Below are 19,236 nucleotides of genomic sequence, written 5' to 3'. Positions count from 1 at the left end.
TTCCTTCCTTTGTACTGTTTTTCTTCTGTATTTCTTACCTTTCCAAGCCACCTGACCTTATTTCCTTAGGGAAGCAGGGTGGACGGGTGGGGACCAGGGAGCTGCCTCCCCTGAAAGAAGCAGGCGGGACGGAGCCTCGCCGTGGTGGTGCTCTTCCTCCCACACCTCCATTGGATTGTTCTCTCTCTGAAGCAGTCTAAAGCCATGCACGGCCAAGAGTGCCCCGGAAACTGCACTTGAGCAACCTGGCAGGGCTCCATCAGGAGGCAGATGCTGCAGAGAGGTGGGACCCTGCTGTGGCCCGGGCCCCACGCAGTTGCTGCTGTCCCGCCCTGTGTGGAACACGCACCGGTTCTATGATAATAAGGGCCTCATAGGCATCATCGCCACCTTGTTTCTTACGTAATTGACTTTTTCATTGTAACAATTCAAATATTTATTACGAATCTCTTTTTGTGCTTTTCTGCATATAAGACAAATATTACCTTTTTTTTGATAAGAAAGGAATTTATGTAAGTTTTTAGTCTTGCCTGATGAATTATATTTCTGTTCTCTAAGATGAAAGTTATTAAAATTATTTAATGCTTGTCAAAAATTCCACATGAAAGATTATGGTAGAGGTGAAAGCAGGTAAGGAGAATAGTGGTTTTAATTTTTCCAGACACAGAATCACCGTATACTGTTAAGACTAGTGAACTTTTAGTGAAACTTTATCTTTGTTAGTTCTAATGCCAAGCTGAGTCTAGGCACATAAGGGCCTACCTAAGACCATTTTTATTGATAAAAACTCGTTAACATAAGATTAAAATAAGATTGACATGAACACAGTAAGCACATTCTCTTTTAAGTTACTTTTACTACTAAATTAATGGGTGGATTTTAGGAATAGTAAATTTTTAAATTCTACCAATGTAACCATTTTATTAGTATAATTCCAACATATAATTAATCAAAAAACAGTATTTTAAAAATTAACCCACTAATCCACTTGTCTTAGATAGTTCAGTCCATACTAATGTTATCTGAGGTGGAATGATACTCTGAAAAGGGATAAATTATACCCTGCTCCCTTCAAATGTGATAGAATAATAATGTCACCATAATCTCATATTGTTTGGTATAAGGTTTAACACTGGGGTGTTTATTAGACATATATTGCTCGACCCACCCCAGAGTTTGGTCTGGGTCCAGGCTCGGGCCCATGAGTCTGCACATTTATCCAGTTCCTACATGATACCGATGCTGCTGGACCAGGGCCGACACTTTGAGAATCAGTGATTTAGTTTAGTGTTGCATCTCTAATAAGTTGTAAAGAAATGCATTCATTGCAATATTGTTAGTGAGCTAAATGTGTTTATTTGATACTGTATATCCCATCCTATTTTTCTGAACTTGATTTTGACTCAAGCCACATTCCAGTCAGCCACTTGTAAACCATTTTAATAGGAGCAGGTAGACAATTCCTAAGTATGAAAGCCGAAGACCGCTGACATTCCCTTGAGTGTGCTTTCCATGTGATTTGAGCCAACTGCCCAGGAAAGTGAGCACATGCAATGTGACTCCGATTTTAATGGCTCTCTACACTAATTGCTGTTAACTTGTAAGAGTGGACTTTGAAATTATTTAAAAGAATCAGTGGTTTTATGGTTCTAAACCAGAGAAGGGTCTGTTTTGTTTCACTCGTCAGCATCGTCATCATGTAAATATGGATCTGTGGAATCATATTTGCCATAATTTGGAATGACTCCCTTTTATCACCACCACCACTCCCCACTCAGTTCTAACATATTTTTGTTTCTGATTTTTATTAGACCTTGCACACTGCCAGTCAAACCTTGTGGAACTTAGTAAACTACTTCAAAATTTGGAAATACTGCAAAGAACTCAGTCAGCACCTAACTTTACTGACATGCAGGTAAACATATCACCACCGCTGGTAAAAGGACTAAAGATATTACTCATGATTTTACTGGATTGTTATACAAATATACAAGCTAGTGTTTAAAGAGAAATAACTATACAGACTTGTTAGATTCTAGAGTTACTCAAATATTTTTGAATCTCAGTGTCATTGTGTTAATTAAGCTGGCCATTTTTAAATGTTTTACATTTAAATATAAACCAACAAGACGAAATAAATCCAAATCATTCTTCCATGTTTGTATTGCAGTAGAAATGATAACTTAAAAGATATAATTTAGATACTCTCAGAATTATTACCAACTTTTCATGTAGAAAAAAATGCTCCATTTCTCTATACCATTTTCATTCTGTATATCAGAAAAGTACATTTTGTAATTAAGTTCCTGTTTTCTTTTAAAGTCCCCTATACATCAGACATGCCATTGTCTCCCAGTTGGTCTGCTTACAAGTGTCTAACAATTATTCTTTACTAACTTGCTGTGCTCTCTTTGGCTATACCTGTATCATCTGCTTGAACTTAATAGTACTTTGTTGCTTTTAACTATTTGTGTAATGTAGGCTAACTGTGTAGATATTTCAAAGAAAGACAAGCGGGTCACAAGACGATGGAGAACAAAAAGCGTCAGCAAAGATACAAAAATACAACTGCAGGTACAGACTTTTCTTTTCCTTCACTCGTGTTTTCATATACTTTTACATTTTTAGTCAACATATATCCGTTCTTGTAAGTTCGATTGAGAGAGCAGCTTAACTGCTTTAAAGGCATATTTAAACTGTTATGTTATCCAAAAAAGTAGAAAATCTATTGATATTTCTTACTCTGGCAGAAGTGAAAAGAATTTAAAAGAAAGGCTATAAAGTTATTCAGTGTGACTGCAAAGTGGCATTTTCATTCTCAATTATGTCCTTTGAACCATTAAAATATATTTTTACCAAAGTCACTTAAAAATCTAAACTAATTTCTAGTGAATCATGATGAGCACCTGTTGATATGTACTAGATTTAAAAAAACTTAAGTGTCAGTTTTGTCCAAACTTTTACCTATCAAGGAAAAGGACTAGGGACACAATAGCCTAGAAATCAACAAACCTGGGTTCTAATCTTAGAACCCTGTGATTTCTTGGTAGTATAATCTCTTGTGATTCAATTTAAATTTCCTAAATTTCCATTTGCTTCTGGCTAAAGTGAGGATTAACTTAAATTTCCTTTCAATCCAGAATTCTATGATTTTACAGAAATAGGTATTATTTGGCAATCAACAATCACCTTTAAAAATCTGAATTAAAGCCTTAATGGCTCATGATAAATCTACTATCTACTTGAAATTTATTTGGAAGAAATTATTTATTTAAAAACTATAGTTTTAAGTTTTTAAAATAAGATCCTCTTTAAGCTATTGTTGCAGTAATACCTCTCATATCTTAAATCATATTACTTTCAGATCTTACAACTAGGAGTATGTCCTAAAGCCTCTTATGTCTTAAATCATATTATTTTCAGATCTTTAAACTAGAATCTTTACTCTTCCAATCCTAGCTGTATATTATAATAGACCCTTGCCCTGCACCATCAAAATTAGACTTGTGACTTGGCTTTTCTTTTTATTGCACTATAAATCAATTTATATTCTAATACTAAGGGAAAGAAAATAATTCCTTTCAGAATTTTTCAGTGTTTTCTAAATAACAAAATTTTTCTCTAATTCTGATTATACTGATAATATTCTTTATATTGTATTTCTGCATGTGTGAATAACAAATGCTTTGTTGCCTGCTTGCTATTCTGATGTATTTGAAAATAAACATTCATCAGCACTAAGAATCTGGTTTTTTATTTAGAATGTCCACATTCTATGAACACAATTTTTTGTGTTCCTTTGTTCAGTCTGTTATTGCATGTTTCCCCTTCTATTTATAAAATTAATACTGTCAAAACAAATGTGCCAAATGTTCACAAGAAAAGTACATAAAGTCACTTTTGGAGTTTCATTTGTTGATTGTCTAATTGTCTTTTTGTTTTTTATGAATGGCTTCTGTAGTTATCATAGCCAGGCAATAAAACACCTTTATAAAAAAATCATTGAAGAAGGCTAGTGCCATATATAAATATACACATTTGTGGATAGATAGGTTTTTAGTCTTGTGTTTATGAAGTATACCATTAAACAGAAATCTCCTTTGCAGCTGTACTCTTGAATAGGTTGGTTCTTGGTGAACCTGAGCAGCCACCCTGTTGTGGCAGTGAGGCCCACCATATTCCCCATATCACTCAACTTTTTTCTGAAAGAAATAATGCAACTGTGAATACCCCTCCTAGTCACAGGCTATGCTTTAAAATGTGCAGAAAAATTATGATGATTCGAGTCACCAGAAGAAATTGTTCAAAAAGCTGGAAAATCTTTATTCAAACTCCTGCCATGTATTTGGGTGGGTGGTTTGTAAATTTTTATTTATGCTGTCCTGTTTTGGTTTGGTTTGGCCAAAGAGTAAGAAAATGGCCCTTCTGATGCTAGTTAAACTATTTTTAAAGGAAACTGAAATCACCTTACCCATACCCTGGAACCCAAAGAAGACTTTCTGTCACTTAAAAGTGGTAAATTTAGTTCCAATTCCAAGTGGAAATAAAGGGACTTAGGGATGATAGTAAGCTATAAGTTACTCCGAGAAAACAAACCCACTTACACTTAGACTGATAAAGCAAAAAGTGTGTATGGGTGAATGCTGCAGGAGCTGGTACCATCCCTGGACCTTTTCTGACCAAACCAACAGGCCTTCCAAGTGCGCTTAGAACCCTCGTGCTGTAGTACTCACAAGTTACTCGTGAGTATCTTCAGTGTGCACCCTTCGCTGGGGAACTGTAAGTTCAGCTAGAGGTGGTTATCACCAAAATGAGTTTTAGCTCATCAGCATTTTCCCTACAGAAAGGCATAGCATTAAGTTTTACCCTTGTGGACTAAACTTACCCACTATCTTCTCCCACCCTAAAACATTGGCTCCCCCACCCCACCCCTGTTTTAAACGTAGGAATCCAATCTAATGGTTCCAGCATTTGTTTTGAGTCTAGAATCAACTCATTCATTGAACCACTTTCTGTGATGACCACTGATGGAGCTACCCTGAGAGACCCTATAAGGAGCAGCTCTTTTTCCATCACCTCTGTTGTGTTGTGTAACTCTTAGTATACCAGCTATGAGTGAAAGAACCAAACCGTCTGGTGGTGGTTATGGCAATTGTTGTTGTTGATGTTTCACGGAACTTTGCCTTCAAAATTCTGTTTTAGTTCTAATCATTTTGAACTAATAATAAATTAGATAATTTTAAAAATTGACCTCAGGAAAGTAAAAATTAAGGACATGCTATACTGGATGTTTGATTGCTTTTTTTGGCATAGGTTAGCTTGTGCTGCTGGTTTGAATGCGAGGGTTCAACTCTGGACCTCTATGGCCATATTTCTACTAAAAGCCATTGGGAAGGTGGCTCTGGGAATCTAGTGGGTAACTCATCTAAGGCAACTTTTGTCCTAGATGGCTCTGGTAGGGATTCCCTTTTAGAGAAAGGATTTCCTGTCTCCTCTCCCAAACTTCAAATTTTCTGGTTCTAATAAAAATCCCAGTGTCATCATTCTGCAGTAACTGTTAATGTTTTAAATGGGGTAGAGGAAAGCCAGGAGGGAATGATAAAAAAGACAGAAATGCTAGCTTTCCTTTTTGCTAATAGCATGAATTAAATACTGTACTCCTCGATGTTGGAAGGAATAGGAAAGGTAGGAAGTATATAGTAGCAAGTGAATGATCTAGTGTTCTTCATGTGTGACTGTCCAAGATCTTATAGATACTCAGATTATACTGAAGGGGAAAAATAAATTCTTCCGTCCTATATTAGTCAGCCAAAAGTGTGTTGATGCAAAGTACCAAAATCTGTTGGCTTTTATAAGGATATTTATTTGGGGTAAAAGTTTACAGTTACAAGGCCCTGAAGAATCCAACTCAAGGTACCATAAGAGGTACTTTCTCACCAAAATGGTTGCCAGCCTATGCGAGGGTTCAGCCTTCCTCTTCCTCTTAAGGCTCCGTGGGCCCAGCTTCTTCCCCACCTCAGCTATAGGCTGCAGGGCTCATTTCTTTCCAGGCCTTCTCGGCTGCTTAAGGCTCTGGTCTCTTCAGCTGCAAACTGTCAGGCAAATGGCTCAGCTCTCTCTGGGGCCTAAATCAAAACTGACAAAGTCCCCCCTCTCTTCAGTGTCTATGGAGCTCTCTTTCTTTCTGTGCCATCTTCAGTGTGTCTTCTTGAGGGAGTGTCCATTTATATCAGTCCACCAAGGAGGCAGGGACTTAAACCCTACTGATGTGGTGAAATCAAAGCCCTAATCTTAACATAATTTAATCAAAGACATCTCAGCTGAATCTAATACAGTCAAAGGGTATCACTGCCAGAAGAACAGACCAGTTTCCAAACATAATCTTTCTAATTGGAATTCATAAATAATCTCAAACTTCCGCATCTCCTTTTACTGCATTAAGAATAAAGTGATATTATATACAAAACTTTTGTGGAGAATAGATTATGTATGTGTGTGTAATAGACATATACATATAAGTATGTAGAAGATTTTTGAAGATGAAAAAATCGTGAATATAATTTGGGAAATTTAAAGAGAATTGGAGAAATAAGAATTTATATGTTTTTTTTTTTCTGTCATTCCAAAAGGACTAAAGCAGTCATGCTGTTTTCTCTCAATCTGGACTATTAAGTGGCCATAAGAAAGTACATCTCACTTAAATTGAAATGAAACTATTGTCACAGTCTTGAAGAGTCAGGCTCTGTCAAATGGAGGCACGGTTCAGTGGTTAGAAAGAAATATTATTCTTAATCCCACCCATCAGAAAAAAGGGGAAAAAGGTGTAGGATTCTCCTACTGGGTTATGCAAAGGAACACATCACTAAATGAAGACTGTATTTCCATTTTTCCTAGTCGATTTTTGTAGACCTTATCACAACACACTCCTAATGTTGAATCCTAGCAAGCTTTATAATGGGGGAGTAAATGGGGAGTTGAAGATTCCCAGTGTCATTCCCTTGCTTTTTTCTCTAAACAATCAGTGGCAGACACTGTGCCTGACCAACAGGGGCTCTTATTACATCCTGTTCCTTTTATTCTTCCCCATATTATTTACTTAGTTTCACCTTTACTTATTTTTTTCTTTGCTACCATTTATTGAATGCCCATTTCCACTTCATATAACATGACATTGCATGAATAAAAACAGTATGCACTTTTAGTTTACCTTAAAATCACAGACTGTTCATCAGTTTTTAACTCTCGAGCTCCTTTTGGAGTGGGGATCTATTCAGCAAATAGACTTCAGGTGTTTAGGTGTTCTGTGATGAAAATGATGAGCCATGCTCACGAATGCCTCTGAGCTCTTTTCATTGCTAAGATTTAGGAAAAGTCAACTTGAGGTAAAACTCTCCTTTTCCCTTGTCTGATGATCTTCCATCCTCCCATACCCCGTTCTTTTCCCTTCCCCACCCCGTGTTTCTCCTTTCTTCTCTTCTCCCATTCACTGTCAGGAAGGGCCACCTGCGAAGGGCCAGTTCAGCACAACTCGGCGCCGGCAGAGGCTAGCGGCAGCAGTGGCTACAACAGTGAGTGGATTTCAACCTCGAGTGGGAGTTCAGTAAGGATGAGAAGCTGTGTGCAAGTGTGAGCCCCTGTTCTGATGGTGCCATGTGTGCGGGCATCGGCCGTAGCCTACAGTTCTACATCGATATTGCTTTCATGTGTTCTTTTCTGTCACTGAAGGACAGGAGTCCCATATGGGTGTTCGCTTTTGCAGTTGAAAACTGTTACATAATCTGCTTCCTTCCTTCTACTATTAGTATAAGAAATAATAGTCAAGATTGCAAAACTGAGCTCCATGTGGTATGGGATTTCTTGATAAAGCATAGTGTTATTTTTCTGCCATATTGACTTTGGGACCTTTACTAATGGATTTGTTTTTTCTCAGAAAAATCGTATTACTACAGACATAAGTTTTGCTTTTTGTTTTTGGTAGTAAATATGACTACTTGAAAAGTATGTGAGGATAAAGAAATGTGAGGCCAAAAAGGTGCATTTTAATGCTGTCTCCAAATGGCTACCAGAATTATACTTACCAAGGGAAAATTGTTTTCTGGAAAGAATGTTGAAATGAAAATCAGAAAATAGAGTGTGGACAGGGAAAACAACAAAATTAAAGGGTGTTTAATCCATACCTTGAGGTTTTTTGTTTTGTTTTGTTTTGTTTTGTTTTTAAAAGATTTATTTATTTATTTAATTTCCCCCCCTCCCCTGGTTGTCTGTTCTTGGTGTCTATTTGCTGCGTCTTGTTTCTTTGTCTGCTTCTGTTGTCGTCAGCGGCACGGGAAGTGTGGGTGGCGCCATTCCTGGGCAGGCTGCTCTTTCTTTTCACACTGGGCGGCTCTCCTCACATGCGCACTCCTTGCGCGTGGGGCTACCCCACGCGGGGGACACCCTTGCGTGGCACGGCACTCCTTGCGCGCATCAGCACTGCGCATGGCCAGCTCCACACAGGTCAAGGAGGCCCGGGGCTTGAACCGCGGACCTCCCATATGGTAGACGGACGCCCTAACCACTGGGCCAAAGTCCGTTCCCATGTTTTGTTTTTAAGAGAATATTGGTGACTGGATATAATAAGAATAGAGTATTGAGATGGATAGGGCTAATAAACCAGAATTTAAATTTGAATAGAAGATGTTCGAATAGTGAATTCTTCATACCGATGTAAAATAGAATATCTCAACACAAGGACTCTTTGCTGGATACAAAGTAAAACATACCGGCTTAATCAAGGATCCTACAAAATTTTGTTTTGATACTGAGTACTAAGTTCATAGCAAGCATGGATTTTAGTTTTATGGCCATTAGATAATATTTCTTGAATTAACAACAGTCCTGTGATTGCTAATGGTGATGTATATTTTAAAACTAGAATTGCTGAAAAAAAATGAAAAGTTTTGTGTTGCCATGTAAGGGAATGGCTACTGATGCAAAGATGGTTCATTTTCCTATTTTCTGATTGGTAATTGACTCTTGCTTTTTATCTGGGTGTTTAGCTGGTTGTTTGAGAAACAGAATTGATTTCGATTGGGAAATGAACCAAAGACTTGGAATTTATTAGGGAACTGACTCTTAAACTCACAATTTTGTGAACATTTTAATAAATTATTGAAATTGATTTTGTGATTAATGTATATTTTATGGATGGATTCAAATGCAGGTTTGCAAAGTATATTACACAGACCTGGTAACAGATTCTGGCAATATATGCAACCATAATAAGTTAAATAATTCTTAAAGATAATTTTTCATTTGTAAAATTAAGAAAGCCAAATGATTATTATAGAAAGAACAGCATCTCAGTATGGACAAGAAACGTCAATCATTTTGTGAAAACACTACTGTTTCCTTAAATACTTAACTTTTAAATGACATGAAGGAATGAGGCTGTGTTTCTACTGTGTGCTTTTTCTAAATTGCAGCTTCATATCATGAACATAATAAAATAGGATTCATACCTATTCAAATAGAATGGATTTATAGTTTAATGGTTAGGAGAAGAGAAAAGGCTTTTAAATGAAGAAATCATTAATGTCCACCTCCCAGGGTAGCTGTGACCACGAAAGTTAAAAATAACTTAAATGCATGTAAGGAGAAAAGCCACTGGCAACCTTTAGTAATGTACTTAGGGAGAATAACTCAGGGAAATAAATCCCTCTAGGATTTATAACTTTAACTCCATTAGCAAAGGAGAGCAAAATCTAGCAGGCTTCTCTGAGCTGACTCCCATCCCCACATCTCACCCGACACAGTGGTGATTCAGCCCTTCTTTTCCTTTTAGTGCAGTGAATGGTTCCTCTGTGCTCTCCTTCCTCTTCCCAACACTAGCTAGCCCACACATTTTTTGATCCTCTCCTCTCCTCCTAGGTGCCTTTTTTCTGAATCCCTCCACATGACTCCTAATCACTTATTTCCCTCACCCACACAGGGCAGCCCTGGGCAGCTGAGGTTGCCTCCAAAGCAAAGTCCACCCGAGATGTCTCACAACTGTGTTCTTTCTGACCCTTAGCACCAGACCCACAGCTGCTCACTCACAGCATCAGCTGGTTCCAATGGAAAGGAGGTTGGCAGAAGAGAAGCCCTGGCCTTGCCCCATAGAGGAACACTGAACATCCCAACCAACCAGTACTTCCCAAAAGTATCCGTGTATGCACAGCACAGAATGACAACAGCGAGGGGCGTTTCCCATTGGCTAGATGACTTGTATGCACTTCATTTCTGTCTGATACCTAGTCTGTGCTTTTTCTTTTTCTATCATGTTTGCCAGTTTCACAGTCAATCCTGTTTCTTTTTTGTTCTTCTTCTAAGATGGGTGTTAGGAGCATCTCCTGACATCCCCATTCCAAATTGCTGTTTTTGGTATCAGAATGTTCCAGGATCAGGCTTCCTCCTGCCATAGGACATCAAGCAATCTTTGGATTTCTTTCCTGTGAAGATGTAAAGGCCCAACTCCAGCCTTTGGGCATTTGGATATAAACTCTGAGAGCTGTAGGGAGCTCCCACTCCAGCTATCCCTGACAGAGAAACAAGTTACTTCTGAAGTATTTGAATGCCATAAAAGGCAAATCGATTAATAAAAAACTGAATAAATAGGTCCCCAGGCTAAAGAGACATTCAATTAGAATTAGATTAATGCATCCCAATTTGTATTCTCTGTTTCGTTTCATGAATTTCTCAATTAAATTGACCCATTCTACACACTTCTTTTAACAAAAAGATAGCAATAGAAACATTTTCATTTAGAAACTATAAAAATTAGTTTTCAATTTCCCAGGGAACTGTTTGATTGCAGTTTGAGTGGAGCATTCCAAGTCCCTTTCCCTATGGGTAATATACAAAAGCCAATTTTACAGTTTTAATTGCCTATTTAAACTTCCATTATGTTCAGAATATAAATTTGTAACATGTTTTTCCTCTCAGCATCTGATTCCAACTTTTAATAGAGAACCATTATCTCAGGGACAACTCTGGGTCTTTGCTGCAGAATGGCTTCTCATCACAGCGTCTCCCCCAACTCTCAGACCCCCTCCCCATCTGCTCAAGGAATGAGACTCCTTTCCTAAGCCACGCCGGTCCTTGGCACGTTAAGGGCGCCTGAGTGCAGATGAAGTCCTTTCACTGTGATCCTCAGCACATTACAATGCCCATCACCAAACACCCACATTCATTTTTCTTAATGGTCTTAAAGTTCCGTGCATCAGGACATCTCATCCTTAAGTCTGAAAACTTAATGGTTACCCCTTTAGGTCATCTTCTCTCCCCACCACCCCTAATTTCCACCAACCTCTTTTGTGGATCCTTTGTACCTCCGAGAGGACTATGGCCTCACTCCTCTTTCTAGATTTAGCATCCTGAGTGTTTAAGGTTAGAAACTCCTTTTACCTATCTTCAACTATTTTTCCACATAAATCCCATTCTTTTCGAGGCCCTTAAATGACGCTGTCAGTCACTGTTATGAAAATGTTACCTCTACAGGATTCCAGCAGATTATTGAACCCAAGGACTCCATGTTCACAAATGGCTGATCTGCCACTTCTGTGTCTCTTCTCTGGAACAACCAGAATCTTTGAGATGAAATAAGCAAACTGTTGATATTTCCTAGCTCAGGTTCTCACAGAGGATGCAGTCGAGTTACTTTGATACATCCAGATGCCAAACGCTTTGGATAACATATAACATGCGTAGCTTAGCTGAATTTAGGGGGGAAGCGCCATGCTCAGTCATTCCCATTAAGTGGTGGATACCTTTTGAGATGAGCAACCTCCTGCTAGGGCAAAGCTTCACGAGAAGGATCCTCTGTCCACTCTCAGCTATCCTCACCCATATATCAAAACTGTAGCTTGGGCTGATTTTTTGGTTCTTCTCTCCACCGCCTCCATTTTTCCTCTATTTCCTCAGTACACACACGCATGTGTGCTTGCACATTCTCTCAAAATAGAAGCGCTTCTCAAATACATACCTACCAGCCAAGCCTCCTTGATTCCTTCCTCCTATAGCATATTTCATACTACATAGGGCATGTGAATTGTCCTTTAAAATATACCAAATTCTGCTTGCAGAGGAGTCTAAGAGTCTGGTTCATGAAGGCAATCATGAGCATCTGTGCAAAAGAATAAGGAAAGGTTACTGATGATCTGATTTACAAAAGAGTTGGTATTTCTGTTTCCTAAGAATGTTTGGCTGCAAGCATTTGTAATGTCAGGAAGAACCCTCTAGAAGGAGCGGGCAAGGTGCTTTGCCTCTACCCATCACAAACCTAGGTTCAGATTCAGCCTGAACAGGGAAGTACCTCTACCATTTAGGAGCATCTATAGTAATACAACTCTTTTTACTTAGTGCTTTTCAATATTGGTCAATTCATAAGCCATGTTCATATATGTAAGCAGTTGCGTGTAACATAAACTATAATTTATCATATATATTTCATTTATTAATATGTATTACAATAATTATTTCAAATTTAATTGTGAATTTCTTTGAGCAATTACTTTGCTATTGAATTTAATGTGTTTTTTATGGTGGCAAGTGACTCTTTCTGTATAATAATTCTCCTGAGTTTTTACATGTTTAATTTGATTTAAGATCCTGTTCCAGGCCCAGAAAGAAGTGAGCATAAATTGTCCTCTGATACAAGTGTCCAGACTTTGTAAGGAAAGGTCAGCTATCCTGCAGTTCAGACTGCTGTTTCCCTGCCAGTTATTTTTTAGATACAATTGTGAATTCAAAATTGAAGCTTATCTTGGATTTTGCCTTGTCTTCCTGTCATTCTGTAGTCATCTTTCCCTGTCACTGTGAAAACCTGGTGAGTCAGTGACAGGACTAAAGCAACGATGGGATATGTGGCTCCCTGCTCCACCCCCCCCCACCCCCCCACCCCCGCCAATCACCCACAAAAATAAATGAGTACAGGGTGTCTATGAGTGTGTCATCCAGGGAGAAAATGGTTATTTTAAAGAGTGAAAGTGATCTTTTTTCTGTAGAGAAGGTGGAACAATGCACTATTGCTTTTTAATAATTTCTGTTTTCCCCTTTCAGGTTCCTTTCAGTGCTACAATGTCACCAGTTCGCTTGCATTCCTCCAACCCCAACCTTTGTGCAGATATTGAATTTCAGACTCCCCCCAGCCATCTCACTGACCCTCTGGAAAGTTCAACGGATTATACAAAGCTTCAGGAAGAATTTTGTCTAATTGCACAGAAAGGTAACAATAAATATAATATGTCCTTTAGAGAAGCTCTCTTCTTTGATGAGAGGTTACCATTTATTCTTTTATCTTTGTCTAGGAAGTCATGCTAGGTAGATTACATGGCTTATATATTGGTAAGAGTGCTTCTAAAAAATGCAGCAGATATGATGCCTGCCTATTGGGAGAACACGTATTGCAATTTTGGCTAAATGAAGAAAATATTGAGAAAACGAAAGGGCTATGCTGGGCTATGCTAGACAGCCCAGCAGATACTAGTAGTCAGTATCTTTTTTTTTTTCAGTGCCTTTTATCATTTAATATGCATTTATTAGTTATCCTTAGCAAGAAAAATAAAAAGTAGATTCTGGTTGAGTCTCTTTTTATTAAACACGTACTTTACTGTACTTACAGACTGTGGGTCAGAAATTGAGGCAGGGCTCAGTAGGCAGTTCTCCTGTTGCACGTGGCTGGTGACGTTGAATGCATTCATCTGATGGTGTTTGTCTGGAGGCTGATCTGGTCTTGAAGGTCCCAGGGTAGTCTCGCTATGTGTTTGACACCTTGGCAGGATGGCTAGAAGGCTGCACTCAGCTGTGTGCCTCTGCCTCTCCATGTCATCTCAGGAACATCTCAGGGTCTCTGCAGCGGGGTCGCTGGACTCATGTGGCAGCTCAAGGCTCCAGGCAGCCACAAGTGGAAACTGCCAGTCCTCTTCAGTCTAGGTTTGGAGCTGGCACTGTGCCACACTCCACTGGGCAAAGCATCACGGACCAGTTCAGATTTGAAGGAAGGAGAAATAGACCCCACCTTTGCATCTATCCATTTTTTTTTCCATATAATAAATTTTATTTTTAAAGAGGTTTTAGATTACAGAAAAGTTACATCAAAAGTATAAGGGATTCCTGTATACCCCACCTCCTCCCTCTCACAAAGTATAAACCATAAGGTAAACTATAGACCTTGGTTAAGTACTAATGTGTATCATTTTTATGTCAAATTTCCTGTAAGCTGATGATAATTGTTTAAGTTAAATTGTTATCATAAGCGTAGAAATAAATAAATAAATAAATCTTAAAAAAAAAAAAAAAATAGGAAGGCAGGGAGCAGATGTGGCTCAACCAGCTGAGTACCTACTTCCCACATGGGAGGTCCTGGGTTCAGTTCTCGATACCTTCTAAAAACAACAGAAAACAAACAAGCAAGCAAACAGATGAGAAAACCTACTCAGGGAAGCCAATATGGCTCCGTGGTTGAGTGCCGGCTTCCCACATACAAGGCCTTAAGTTCAATCCCCAGACCATTACCTCAAAAAAAAAAAAAAAAAAAAATAGGAAGAGGAGGGAGCAAGTGTAGCTCAGTGGTTGAGCACCTACTTCCCATGTATAAGGTCCCAAGTTCAATCCCCAGTACCCCCTAAAAAGAAAAGGAAAGTAGATAGTAGAGGAGTCCAGTCTGTGTTTAACAAGAGTCTTGGCTCCCAAATTAATTCCCCATTTATTGTTTAGCTTTCAGTCATTGAATATTCATTTTTTAAATTAAGACAGTAATCTTAATTTAGTTTACGATATTGTGTTTTAAAATGAATAATCTCCTGGAGAGAGATACACAGTATGTTGTTTTCATTCACTAGCATCTTATTGTGACTCACATTTCTTTCCATCTGCTGATAATATGTTATAAAAATATATTCTTGAAAATGTGAGCTAAATGGAACATTTCAAGTACCCCCAATACCTAAGTGTTTGGTGGCACAGGAAAAGAAGGGGCATACACTTGAGGGAATCTCTGGGAATGTTGAACTAAAAAGAAATTACAATCTCAACTCATCAGCAAAGACATGCTATCAGTAGTTTTCCTTAATTCAGTAGTCCAAAAACAAGTCAAGTCATCTGACCCCTTTTTTTCTCTAGATTTCTAGAGAAAAGTTTCTCTAGGTTCTGGAGAAACCTGGTTTCTCTCTCTCTCTCTTGTCTGCTATTTTACTCGTAGGGCATTTTCATTGCATTTCTTAGCTGGAGGCCAATTTTGTTATTAGACTAGATCAATGCTTTATATAACAGCATAGATTTACAGACAGTTAAGCCAGTAACTTACTTCTAAAAGGCAGAGCAAGAAGTACTAAATAGAATGAAATACCGAATGTGTTTGTTGAGTATAGAACAGCTGCTAAAGGGAGATGGATAAATTTGAAGGCAACCTCAGGAAAGCTTTATGTGTTTGGTTGTAATCTTCAAGCTTTCAGGAAATCCACGTTTCAAAAGAGTTTTAAAGCCTCAGCTGAAACTATGTATTTTCTTTTCAACAGTCATTCAATTTCTCTATGTTGATAAAAGGGTTTTTCTATGACTGTTGAGTGAATTCTTTAGAAAGAAATATGAATTTTAAAGTGGTTGAAGATACCACACTAATGAAGGAAGTTGTTGATGTGGGAGGTGGGGGGAGGGAGCAGGGTATATGGGAACCTCTTATATTTTTTAATGTGACATTTTGTGTGATTTATGTATCTTTTTTTAAAAAGATGATAATAAAGGAAAATAAAGTAATTGAAGAGTCTGCTTTCAAAGCTACCAGTGGAATTAATGTACAAAGTCTTATCAAGCTATCATCTTTAAATTGGTTATGACTGGGACTTACGACATAAATCAATAGATTTTGAACCCTTGTGATACTGACATTTTTTGCCCCTTTAATTCAGACTATTAATACCTTCCACTTTTTAAAAAAATAACCTTTCTCAAAAAAGGAAATACCTTTTTTAGAAAATTTGCATTCTATACAATTATTGCAGAGATAGCTGTTAGAAATTCACCTTTTTGTATTTCAAACTTAGAAGTTTTACCAGCATAGGTTGTTGGATATGCAGGGATGAGGGTTCATTTGTGTGTGTGTGTATGTGTGTATGTTTGATGCTGTTTATAAATCAAAGCACTTCTGACATCATGATGTTCCTAGATCTGAGTAAGTAGATTTAACTGATGTTCTTAACACAACTGATGTTTCTTAACCCCAAAGAGAACTGGTCAGAACTTCCAGATCAGCTGCCTGTTTCATGTTGGCAGACCTCATAAAAAGCTCTTTTTGGGGTGCATGCTTTTAGGAAATAATTTTTAGAAAGTTTTAAATGATTTGCAAAAGTCTTAGTGGTACCTAGCTCTTCCCAAATATTATCATCAAGTATGACAAAGTAAAACTTCTTTCTCCTTTCCTTATAGGAACTACAAATTAATTTCTAAATATTCCCTCCAATTTTTGTTGACTTGTCTGGTTTGAAATGCTAAAATTTCCACCATTTAATTAACATTACCATATTTGTTTTGAGTATAGATATTCTGATAGATTCCATTTTAAGGCTTACTTTCAATTAGATTGTAGCATAGACTTTCTAGAAAACATCTGTGTATATGTTAAAGTGTTGAGAAATGTATGATTTTGTCTATTTCTGGGTACATTTGGTATCTGTTTCTCACTTTCCTCCTCGCTCTACCTGCATCCCCATGCAGTACACTCTCTTTTGAAGTCGGCGTTTAACAGCATAGCTATAGAGAAGGAGAAGCTTAAGCAGATGGTTTCTGAGCAGGATCACCATAAAGGCCACCACACGCAGATGGCGCGGCTTCGACAGTCTCTGTCTCAGGTAAACACCTGTTTTCATGTGCCTGATGTATTCTCAACCCTGTAAGGCAACAGATGGGGGTGGGCTGGGTCTCTCATGGGCATGGCACATTCATCTGAAGTTCTCCCAAGACACTGAGATATCACTATTAAGTTTTATTACTTTTCTTCCCCAAAATGTCAAGGTAAGAGTGAAAATAAACTAAACTAGCTTGCAAGCATATAATTGTTATTTTGACTGATGGAATACTTCATGTTTTTCTTAGGTCATTTATAAAGGAGCCCCTGGTTTAAAAAAAAAAAAAAATCATGCATTTATATGTGACATATATCTAAACTTCATTCCAGAATATATATTCGGTCCAATGTTAATAAAACAAAATCCATATCTTCCACACTTAATATTTTTTTTCTCATTTACAATACATTTTAATCTGTTGAAAATTGCCAATCACTGTTACTCCTTTTTTTTCTGATTTGCGCTCTTAGGATTTCCTTCTTACCTAAATTAGGCTCCCTGATGCTGATTTTTATATTTTAATATGTATGTTACACAGTTGGTCTTGTACCAATCAAATACTTATAAATATCAAAGTTGAAATTTCTGTTGAAAATCCTTTAAAGCCATGCATTAAGCTCTTTCACTTCCTTTGAAGTAAATATTTTCTTCACCTAGTCTATAAACACCACTTATTTTAATTCCTCTGACAATTCAGTGTTGTAATGTGATTTTGTGTGAGAACTCAGTGTTTATATAAAATGTTGTTCACTTCCTGGTGCATTGGATCAGAGTGAAGGAGCAAGCAAATCCTGGGTAAGTGGTTCTCCATGTGGGTCAGATCCTGCTTGAATAGTGTCCCTCTGTCCCTGAAAATTCGACCTAAACCGTATAACCATGTTTGATGTACCTGAACTGTCAGCTTATTTTCATTGTTAAGTTTCATGTTATTGAGTGCTATTATCTGAGCCACAGTTTCTGTGTCCACCATAAAATGCCGTCAGTTGAGGTGCATTTGCTGCTTTTTGTGCAAAAGAAGGGGCTTTGGGAGCATGAGCATTAAATATGGCAACTGCTCTGCCAGTCTCACAGGGCTTTATTCCTAAGAATGCCTCAACAGTTTTCCCTGGACTACTCTCATGCCACATATCTGTTCAACCCTTGGTCGATATTAATTGATCTTTAGATTCATTATTCTGAAAGTATTATGAATCAGAAAGATCAAAGTAGTGATTAAGTAAACAAGCAAATAGCTTATAAAAATACACTCATCCCTCTAAATGCTACTGTGTTTCCTTCCAATGTATTTTTATGATGAAGGCTTAGTGGTATAAGTCAGCTTGTACTAAGAAAAATGAAGAAAATTTGTTTCTTGCTTGCTTGCTTTTATTTGTTTGTTGGTAAGCATGGGAATGGTATAGGGACATCTAGCTTAGGCTTTAGAATAGAAACTATTATGCTGCAGCTTTCTGCCTGGAGGATGCCTACACTCACATCTCTAGTGTATACTCACATTTTCTCATCTCTCAATAAATCCTTTTACTTTTCTCATTAAAAAAAAAAAGCTATTATGAAGAGAAATTTTAAACAGTTATTCATTTTTTCATTCCTTTACTCATTTCATTCAAATGACCATACCAGGTACTGTAAATAGTGGTAAGAACACCAAGATAAAAGCAGCCCTGGTCGTGTTCATAGGAAGCTCATAATCCAGTTAGTGAGATGGGCAGTATTTATTCAGGAAACCGTTAAATGAGTCACACATTCATCCATTAAGACTGGCAGGCAAGTAGTGCAGATTTCCTGGGCTCTGATTGTTCTGAGAAATGGGAGGTGCCTGAGCTGAGAATAGAGCCACAGATTAGGCTTCCTGGAGAAATCGCGCCTTGAATTGGGTTGGCAGCTGTAGTTCATAAGAAGGACCTTGATAAAAGTAAAATAAAGCAAAAGTCCTCAATTGTGTATTCTTTGGGTTAAATACTTCCCTCTCTTATCAAAACATACTTATTTGCATCTAAAGTTAGAACCTCAAGAGATTTTTGTTGTTTTTGTTTGTTGTGATTGTGATAATAATTAATTTTTTTAAGTCAAAAAAGCCCAATGTTTATCCTGAAAAGACAAAAGATAATTTGGAACTATAAAGACAGGTCTGCACCCTCTTTCTACAAGATAATTCAGTGTTCCAGATGTGCATTCTTACAGCATTTTGGCTATGTTCACATTCCGGTACCTGTCCACAGCCTCCCTTTGGGCCGGCTGTGACTCATTGGCCATCTGAGGCTGAACTATCTTCTGGGAATCACCTGAGCCTTTGCTTAGATATTTAAGTTGACTGACAGTTCATTCCTTCCTGACGAATTTCTATCTATGGTTAGACTACTGGAGTGTCTGGAGAGTG

At 37.8% G+C, this 19,236-nt stretch overlaps 1 protein-coding gene across 6 annotated transcripts in view; it reads left to right on the top strand.

Moving 5' to 3' along the window:
• The window catches only part of OSBPL6 (oxysterol binding protein like 6), a 236,892-nt gene that overhangs the window by 186,171 nt on the left and 31,485 nt on the right, over positions 1 to 19,236 (top strand). For 2 of the 6 annotated variants that reach the window (XM_058300586.1, XM_058300583.1), the window contains exons 11-15: positions 1,812 to 1,915; positions 2,482 to 2,574; positions 7,494 to 7,568; positions 13,078 to 13,243; positions 16,729 to 16,862. In XM_058300586.1, coding sequence (XP_058156569.1) covers positions 1,812 to 1,915; positions 2,482 to 2,574; positions 7,494 to 7,568; positions 13,078 to 13,243; positions 16,729 to 16,862 — 572 coding nt within the window. The remainder of the gene's footprint in view (positions 1 to 1,811; positions 1,916 to 2,481; positions 2,575 to 7,493; positions 7,569 to 13,077; positions 13,244 to 16,728; positions 16,863 to 19,236) is intronic. The other 4 variants (XM_058300588.2, XM_058300585.2, XM_058300587.1 and 1 more) reach the window with 2 other exon arrangements.

The sequence above is a fragment of the Dasypus novemcinctus genome, chromosome 7, assembly GCF_030445035.2.
Source record: "Dasypus novemcinctus isolate mDasNov1 chromosome 7, mDasNov1.1.hap2, whole genome shotgun sequence".
Classification (NCBI taxonomy): Eukaryota; Metazoa; Chordata; class Mammalia; order Cingulata; family Dasypodidae; genus Dasypus; species Dasypus novemcinctus.
Note: the sequence above shows the minus strand (reverse complement) of the source record. Positions and strands in the feature narration are given on the sequence as shown.